General features: G+C 48.7%; 1 protein-coding gene across 2 annotated transcripts in view; it reads right to left on the reverse strand.

Moving 5' to 3' along the window:
* Positions 1–4,916: 4,916 nt before the first annotated feature.
* The window catches only part of RALGAPB (Ral GTPase activating protein non-catalytic beta subunit), a 63,726-nt gene continuing 58,958 nt past the window's right edge, over positions 4,917–9,684 (reverse strand). For both annotated transcript variants that reach the window (XM_014310080.2, XM_005428380.3), the window contains exon 29: positions 4,917–8,909. In XM_014310080.2, the coding sequence (XP_014165555.1) occupies positions 8,824–8,909 (86 nt within the window). In that variant the 3' untranslated portion in view covers positions 4,917–8,823. The remainder of the gene's footprint in view (positions 8,910–9,684) is intronic.

Here is a 9,684-nt window from a genome sequence, read left to right on the forward strand (position 1 = left end):
GCAGTGCTGCTACACGGAGTCGGTGCTCGGAGACAGGGACGACACAAACTCGGAGATCCGTGTGACAGCAGCGTTTGCTGATCCATGTAAAAAGAGTGTTTATCGCTCGGACCCTCTTTATATAGAGGATTTGGATTTCCCTGGCTAAGACAAGTGACGGGTTGGAATCTTGTCTCCACCCAGCTCCTTTGGTTGCTCCGCATTCTGGATTTAATATGATCGGCTGAGGTCCCTGCTTGGGTTTGAATCCAACCTGTCCCTGCCTCAACTGAGGATTTGTTTTACTTCTAGGCTGATTGAGTTTGGAGGTCTGATATGACCAAATTTATTTGGCAGCTACAGGCTAGCTGCAACTGTGACACAATGCTGCCTTCACTCGAATCTCATCCACACCAGTGTGCCAGAAGAGTCCCTATGGCCGGTCCTCATCCCTGTTTGTACCTCTGGGGTATTACAGGGCCATGAAAAGCCAGCTGCCTGGAGAGTGATCCCTCCTTACACCCCAAATTCCCCACTGGAATAAGTACAGGTGGTATTTATGAGCAAAAGGCTGGAGGGAGCAAAATCCATCCCCTGCCCATTGTGCCAGTACCAGGGAAGTGACCTGGGTGCCCGAGCCAAGCTCTGAACACCAAACCCCCAACCTCCACTACCCAGGAGCCAGTGGAAAGTTGGGAAGAAGCTCCAGGAGCTCTTGACAGGCATGTGAATGTGGCCTGGGCTCCCCAAATGCAGCAGCTCCTGCCTGTGGCCAACACACAGATCAGCACAACTTGCAGCCCTCAGGGGGCAATGGGGGGCACTCAGCGTCCTCCCTGCCAACCTGGTTCTCAGAGCAGGACATCTCTGATGGAAGAAGTGGGAGGTTCCAGGGCTCCCTCTGCACCAGTGCTGCTGTCCCAGAGCCCCCGTGGCCCCATGGCCAGTGTCTGACAGGAAGAGTTTCTGCGCAGCACCACAAATGGTCCCCAGCCAACCGCTCCCGGACTCCCACAAGGTGCCAGGAGCGGCTCCACATGCTCTGGATGGCTGGAGCAGAGCTTGGGATCACAGGACACATCCTGAACAAGAAGACCCCCAGAGAAGAGGAGTCTGGGGAGCAGCACCCCTACATCACACTATCTCTCACCTGAGCCCACCAACCTTCAGCAGGAGTCCTTGGTGCTCCTGGCTCTCCCACCACCCCTGTCCCCCTCCCACTTGCCTCTGATGGCTGCTATTAAAATAAATGGACAAAATAAACCTAATTTGGACTGTAACTCTGTTTTCTCAACCTGAAAGGCAGTGTCCTGTAGTCGATCAGCAGCAAGTCCCTACAGGCTCCTGCTGCTGGGGAAGACAGAACCGTCACTGCACTAATGAGTGAATTAGCTAATGAAAACAGTATTTAAAATAATCACAATATTTCTTTATTTGCATGTAAAGATGACATAATAAAAGATAATTAGCAGCATGTGAAACAGTTCTACTACTCAATTTTCTCAGTTTAGCTAATTAATTATCTTAGTAAAATGCATCATTATGGCTAATTTTAGAAAATCCAGCAGCTGCAAGGTCAGAGTGGGAACAATTTCAATTTGTAATTGGAAGAAACATTAAAGTGAGTCAGATAATCTTTTATTAGATAATAATAATAATAATGAATCACACAGGCACATATATTAAGTACTTTAAGAGACAGAAAATGCACTGAATCATTTAATAATGTCATCAAATGGGCTTTGTTAGGGGCTGCTGTGGGAGCATGAGGGAACTGGGCCCTCAGCCCTGCCTGGAGGAACATACAGCTCAGTGCTGGCTTGGAGATGCCTCTGTCAGGATGGGGCTGGAGCACCATGGAAGGTCTGCCCTGGGCCCCCCTGGCTCTCTCTGCCCTCAGCTTGTGCCAGCAGCACCCCAGGGCCTGGGCAGGAGGGTCCCAGCCAGGGGAGTCCCAGCAGACCACCCTCCCTCTGGGCTGGATGGGAGGGCTGGGCAGGGACCCCCAGGGCTCACCAGAGTCTGCAGGGTGGTTAGGGGAGGCTGTGGGACCCTGGGATGGCAGAAGGGCACATTCTGGCAGACACTGGCTCCTGGTGGGAATTCCCCAGGGATGTGGGCAGTGGGCACATGGCAAGGGTGGCCTGTGCTGGGGAATTCAAACCCCAGCTGGGGTCAGGGCTGAGGCACAATGGAAGAGAGCCCAGGACCACTGTGGCATTGACCACCAGCCCCACATGCTGGCCCCACACCTCCATCCCTCCTGGGACATCCCTGCTCTGCCTGGACTCTGCCAGAGAAGAGTCTTTTCCACCCAAAAGCAGCCTGTTCCCCCCAGGGTGGCAAAGGTGAGGATGTCAACGGCCATGGATCTTCCTGTCCCACCAGGACCAGCTCTGGAGACAGCCAGCAATGGGTAGACCAGCCCATCTCTGCCTTTCCAGTAACACCTTTGTAAGGATCCCTGGTGTGAGCCCAGAGCTGCAGTGTCCTATCAGACTCTGCTGGGGTGCCAGGCCCAGCTGTGCCCTGTGTGTAGGGTGGGTGCTTTTGGTAGAGCAGAAATATAAAAAATCTATTGTTTATTAATGTTAATTATACTCTACAAAAATACATATAATAAAGAAGAAAATCTCATGGCTCTGGGAGGAAGGAGAAAACAGGTTTAAACCTCACTGCACCCAGGTGAGCCTCCACCCAACTCCCATGGCTGCTGCTGTGCCCTGGGTGCTGCCCACAGCTTCTAGAGGGCATAATGGGGATCTCCAAAGCAGCATGAAAAGGCTAAAGCCAGGCTTGAGGCCCCTGGGATGTTCCTGGTTGCCACAGCAACATGCTGCCTTCCTCCATGATGCTGGGATGTTGCCATGGAGATGACCTGACGCACACCTGGCTGCCCTGGGGGACACAGTCAGTGCGGGCATCAGGCAGCCCAGCGTCACCAGGGACATCCCAGCAGCACAGATGTGGGCCAGGGACACTGGGGGCACTGACATGGTCCAGGGACATCAGCACCTCCTGGCCTGGACACACCCTGCACTCATCACTGCAGCAAGTGTGCTGGGGATGCCAGCAGCCATAGCTCACACCAGTTCCACCTTCAGCCACTTACCTGACACGTCCTGACAGACATTTGTTCACTGCAAGCAGCCAAACGTTTTCTCAGTTTAAAGCAGTAATTAAATTACATTTCACCCTGGAAAATTATCTGTACTGCAATTTGGCTTCATTTGTGGTGAAAACCAGCTGTGCTACAGTGAGAACAGGCATCTTGAGTGTTGGTGTGCCGTGCTTCTGCTTTCTCAGGAAGTTTATAGGAATAGCTGATGAAAATAGAGGGCACTGGGGAGGAGTCATCTCCTCTACACTCCCATGGCAAACCTGCCACCAGCTCCTCTGCTTGACATGGGGTGCTGCCAGCTGATGCGTGCCCCACAGAGCAGCTCCCCTTCATTAACAATTTAGAAGTTAAATCTCATTTCTGACTGGGGCAGAGGGTACAGCCAGGGCTGCTTCACACTGCGGCCACTCCTGCCTCATCCCAGGATTTATTATTCCTGTTCTTGCAGCAATCACCTGGTGGTGCCAGGTCCCTCCACTCACATGGAATGGAGCACCTGAGGGGCATGGGGGACCTTTCACAGAAACCAAGGAGCTGCTTCTGGCTGGGCCCTCCTGCTCTGAGGACCTGGAGGCCACTGGAGTTGCCTTTGAGTTCCTGGGCTCAGAGAGGAAGGTTGTTCCCCACTGTGCACCTACACAGGCCCCATCTGCCAAACACCACCTGCTCCAAAACTTGGCTGATGGAGACCCACTTCCAACTCAAACCCTTAGGTGAGATTTCCAGCCTCCCAAAACAGCTGGGAGTATCAATCCCTCCCCAGTAGGAAAGAAGAAAGCATCAGGCTCCAAACCAGCCCCAGAATGCCCTTCCTGCGCCTGACCGTGCAATTTGGGACTGCGGAGGAAGATACTCAACTGTTTATCACTCACGTTTGTGATTCTTCAGAGATCATTGTGGGACCTGCCTTAACCTTCTATCCTGGTTTAGGGCAAATTTGGGAGAGAACATCCGAAGGGTTCTCTCTGAAGCCACCACACCTTCCCTGAAGTATTGTGGTGAGGAGCTTGGGTGGGTGGCACCAGCTGAAGTTACTGAAGATGAAGCCAACAGGAAAACAAATGTTCCTATATCCCAGCTTGAGGTCTATGGACAGTCACTTCAGTGTTTTTGTTCTAGTCCTCAGGTTGGGCAGCTTGGGCAAAGCACCAGAGCTGCTGCAAAGGTGAAATCCCAGGGACAGCACAGGGCCCCTGCCAGAGAAACAGCCCCTGCACTGCAGCAGCAAAGACCAACACATGCAAGTCCTGCAGCCCTGACCCACACTGGGAACTCATCCCCTCCTTAAGGAGCTCAGAGATGGTCCATGGGGATCTGGCTGGATGGCACCAGCAAACCCTCTCTCTAATCCACCAGTTCCCCAGGGCTCACTGGGTGCATCACCCTCGTGGGACACAGGCCCCAGTGCTGCACAGCTCCTCTCCAAATCCAAAGCTGAGGAGTTCTCTCCTTTCTCCCCTGTCTGCCCAGACAGCAGAACCCTCACCCTCACAGGACTCTGCACCTGAAGCACATGGCTCCTCCCTGTCTGGATGGGTGTCCACACTGAGATGGGAAGCAGCACATGGAGTGACTGGAGAATACTGGTAGGAGCATCAGGCTCCCTTCAAAAGTCACTTTAATGTTTTCACTCTCCAGACTATTGAGATGCAACATGATTTTCTTACCTATGAGCCTCACTGTTCCCAGAGATACTGAGGGGCAGAGGGTGTGCAATTCTGCACACCCTCTATCTCCCGTTGTCCTGGGAAACATCTCCATTGGAGAATTTCAACCAAGGTTTGGAAAATACTAAAAATTGACCAGTGCAAAGTTACTAGATAAGAATCTTTAAAATTTATTGGACTAATTGTGTTACATTCAATATTTGATGTGTTTCTTCTGGACAAAGAATTGGCATAAATACAAACAAGCCTTTGTGTGCCTTCCCTAAACAAATAAGAGAGAAAGTACTAGAGACAACGGAACATAGTTCACATCTTCATATTTACATTTTACCTTTACTTTACAACTTAGCGCCAGGAATATTTACAGAAAAATACAGTAAGAACAGAACGTTCATATCTTGGCAACATATAGGAATTAATACAAATTGTCTATGATTGAAGCACATGATATCTGGCATTCTCACTTCTAATTGCTCCTGCTAAATCCATGGGGAAAAGGGCTGTGTTTGCCTTCAAAGGTATCACTCAATTACACAATCAGGAAAATGCATCAAATTTGTCTGTGAGGCTCAAATTTAGTTTTGTCCTCTTCCTGGGCACCCAGAACCTTGTGAAAAGAAACACTGTGTCCTACGGAGCACCCAGCAGGTATGGCCTGGGGCAGCCAGGGCTGCTCCTCCCTCCAGCCTTGCACACTGCTACCCACAGATGCACCAATTTCCACAGGCACCATCCTCCCCCTCTCCTGCTTGCTGTAAGGTTCTAATGCCTTCCTAGAAGTACCTTTAAAAGAATGGCTTTTCTTTAAAAGCCTCTATTAAGGTACTAAAATGGAAATTCAACACTGTGTTTAACAATGTAACAGTGGTCACTTCCTGCTCTGTTTAAACAGAATTATGAACTCAAACTGAAAGGCTGGATGAAAAGCGTCCCCAGGTTAATTACTGTGGAACACTTGCAGGTTGAGTGCTGAGGGGTGGTGTTAGCCCTCATCCCCTCTGATGGACAGGGATGCTGACCCAAGCCACTCACGCATCAAGTCAGGAATTCTATGCAGAAAAAAAAAATCTAGATTCTTGGATAACTCTTGCAAGTCATCATGGAAATAAACCTCATTAGCTCCGACCCTTCAGGGGAAAAGCTCTCAAGACAGTACCCTGGACTAGCTAAAGCCATTGGAATTTGGTCAGACTTTCAGAGGGAAGGATGTAATTCCCAGACTGGTGGGGTGCATTTTGTTATGAAGCCTGAGACCTCCACATATCCTGGGGAAGGAGTGACAGTCCCTGCATGCACCCCTGCACTGGCACAGTCTGCCCAGGGTGCCCACTGCTGTGACCAGCACCCAAACCATGAGGGCAGGCAGCAGTTTTGCATCACATTTTTATAGTGAACTGTGATTTTCCTGAAGGCTCAACTTTCCAGAGAGCCAATCCCACCACGTACAGCCATGTCACACCACCTGTAACCTGCTCACCGGCTGGTTCTACAACTCAGATGATCCATGATACATCCATCCCCTGGCACTGGGAGTGGCCACAATGTGCCCAAGTTCCCTTCTTTCCAGACTCCTGCCAAGTCATATGGCTCTCATAGCTGTTACTGCTCCCATGCATGTTTTTAGGTGAACATGGAAATAGACCCAAGACAACCCTTCAGCCAAGCACAGGTCTTTTTAAAGAAAGTAAATCTTAAGACAGTCTACTTGACTATCCCTGTCAGAAACCACTCAGGGTTTGCCCCAAGGCCCATTTGCATTTGTGACTGCTCCTGACTACCTGGCAGCTGCGCTGCATCTGCCAGGGCTGTAACACTCAGCCATAGTAGGTGGGGTTCCTTTTACACTGTCAGTGTGCAGACACAGGGGCTGCTCAGGATGTTTATTGGTTACACATGCATTGCTCATGCCTTTTAAACCAGTGGGCTCAAGTGTGTTTGGCCATTAATTAGCTCCCATAGGTACATATACAGCGTGGGTAAATTTAGCGTCCATGCATTAAATTGCTCCTGGCAAGAGTTTGGCAGAGGAATGAGGCTGTCCAAGTTCCCTGCACAGCTTGGCCAATGTACCCAAACACTGACCTGGAGCTCCTTCTGCCACATGCCACCTGGGCAGCACACAGGTATGGGCCAGCCAGCACACATCCTGATACAGGGGTTTTCTTTGGGTGGTTTCATTTTTTCACTTTTTATTCATCTGGATCAAATTCCAGAGCTCCTGAATTGAGAAGACAGTGCACTTGTTCCCTGCAACAAGCACACATCACCTTGATTGACCACCTCAAAGCCCTTTCACATGTATTTTTAGGGGCCTGTTTCCATGAACTCTTTGTGAAAAACCACAAGGAAAGCCAGGAGCGAGGTCTGTCCTTGGCAGATAAGCTGTAATGAAACAATTAAGACCGCTTCAGGTCAGAACTGTCGCAAAAAGTAGATCTGAAATATCAAAATCCAATGCCTGACAAGTATTACTGCAATGCATAGCACTGTTATTAAAACCACTTTGAAAATAATGTGAAGAGTTCCCCAAATTCCTGCTCACTCATCCTCTTCCATTACCTGGTGCTGGAAGCATCAGGATCCTGCTGCTGTCATGCTGCACCTCCCCAGGAGTGTCAGCCACAATGCACTGCAACAACACCAGCTGGGATGCGCCGGGATCCAGAGGTGCTCCCAAGGCTGCCCGCGCCCACCACACCTGAGATACCAACCGTAGCTGTAAACATCTCTTCCCAGCACATCCTTTGAGTCCTGAACACATCAAAGCCACAGGCTGAAAATAAAAACTCCTGACCTAGGTGGAAGAGAAGCACTGCTGCCGAACATAAGAACATACAGGAGATTCAAAACAATGTGAATTGTAACTCCAAAGGGGTTTTCATGGCATTGGAATTAATAGGGAAAAGATGAATTTGTGAATTTTCTTTTTGAGTTGTTTAGTCTGTTTAATAGGAGCTTCTGAAAAGTGTTGTAGAAGCTGCAAAAACTGCTCATGCTATAAATAACAGGGAGGAGACAGCCCCAAAATCTCAGATTTCAATCCAATGGAAGGAAGGCAAGTGATGTTTATACTTTTTATGGAAATGGTGAGGAGGTGATACAGACACTTGAAAATAAATTAAGTAGTTGCATAAAAAAATTAAAACATAAAAATCAAACTACTGAAATTAAATGTGACATTTTGCAACAGACTTGAAAGTCATAACCTCGCTTTTATAGAATCAAAAGCTCTATCCAATAATAACTCTTTTTGGAAAGTCAGTTAATTTCAGGCGATGGTGGTTGCCTCATATGCAGATGGACTCACTTGGAGCCCTGGTGGGAGTGGCCACATACAGCATCTGGGCTTTGGCTTTCAGGGCCTGCTTCTTCCAAGTCATCTTCCTCCTCTGGCTTCTGGTACACAGATGGGTTACACCCAGTGAAGGATCTTCTGTGGAGCACTGAAGGGGGACTCAAAATGTCTTTGAAGTTCTTACAGGGGAAATTAATGCTCTGGAACAGACTCCTCCTCCAAGGAAAGATCCTGCTCTCTTGCCCTTGGACACGTGGTCCACGTGTAGCAAGGCATCTAATGGCAGGTTGGTTTGTATTCTTATTTCCATCCTCATATGCAGAGATGGCCTTACTTTGATTGTTTTCCCCTCAGAGCAAGACACCTACAGTTCCTAATTAGTCGGGAAAGGATGACTGGGTGAAAAGATTATTTTGCTAGCATCCAGGAAGACTAGAATTCAGTAATCTTCTGAGGGTAGGTGAATCAATTCAATATCCCAACTGCAATGCTTCAGATTCATTTCTCATTCCTCCCACATGGTATCTGCTGACTTGTGCTAGAACATGATTTCCTGAATTCTGGAGGGCTGAGAAAATTTGTTGTTGTTATTAAACTGTTTTCATTCATGTAGCCACCAACCTCTGATCTAATTGTCCTGGAAGGATAATGACCTAGGGGTTGCAGTTCTTGAGCCCAACCTCCTGGAAAAGTGAGGTATAAAACTCTGGCTCCAGCTGCCTGTTCCGGTATTTATTGACAATATCTGCTATTTTCTGTTTTCAGCAGACGTGGGGGGGGTTGTATGAGTCACTTTCCAGCCTCTTTCTCCGACAAATATTTATTACTGTCTGTCTCACTAGAAAACCTGAAAAAGAAACAACATTTGAATCAAGTTTAAATTCAGTCCTGCATGCCTCTTCTGGCCTCCCAGGCAAAGAGAATTTTGGGTTCTGTCCCATCTAAACCCAGGGAAGATGTTCAGCACCACCAACTCAAGAACTTAACTCCATGAACAGTTGATAACAGACAGCCATGGTCCCCAGGTTTGTAATGACCTTCACTGTAAAGAAGGAAGAAAGGGACTCACTCAGTGGTACCCTAAACTGACTAGAGGAGGAGTATCCTCTGCTTTGCTAAGAGCCAAGCAGCTGCCTGGAAGAAGCACCCTCAGGACAAGAGCACAAACCCAGGGTAGCCAATACAAGAGTCACAGTACCAACAGCCCCAGCTATGCCGCACATCTGGACCTTAAGTGGGCCCTGAGGTCATACCAGGTAATTCCAGGGGAGCCCTGAGAATGAAAAAAGTACCTGTCAGTACCTTTTTCCAGTAGGAATTGCAGAGCCTTTGCCTTGGAAAGGAGATGAGGAAAGACCTGATGGGTTGTGGCTGCAAACAAGTTTTTCTTCCCCTCACTGCCTTGTCACTTTTGTCACCCCTCTGTAACTCACACTGCTGGATGCAGATGGAGGAGGAGGCAGGGAATCAAAGTAGAAGCACTCAAAAGCTGGCAGCTACCTTTATCTTATTTTATTCTGAAAGGAAATTTCTATGCTTCTAAGGAAGCAAGTATCCCTTATCCCCTTTGCTGTTTCACAAGCTCCTTCTTAAAGACAGAAACATGTAGACGACCTCGCTGC

Source organism: Geospiza fortis, unplaced genomic scaffold, assembly GCF_000277835.1.
Source record: "Geospiza fortis unplaced genomic scaffold, GeoFor_1.0 scaffold657, whole genome shotgun sequence".
Lineage (NCBI taxonomy): Eukaryota > Metazoa > Chordata > Aves > Passeriformes > Thraupidae > Geospiza > Geospiza fortis.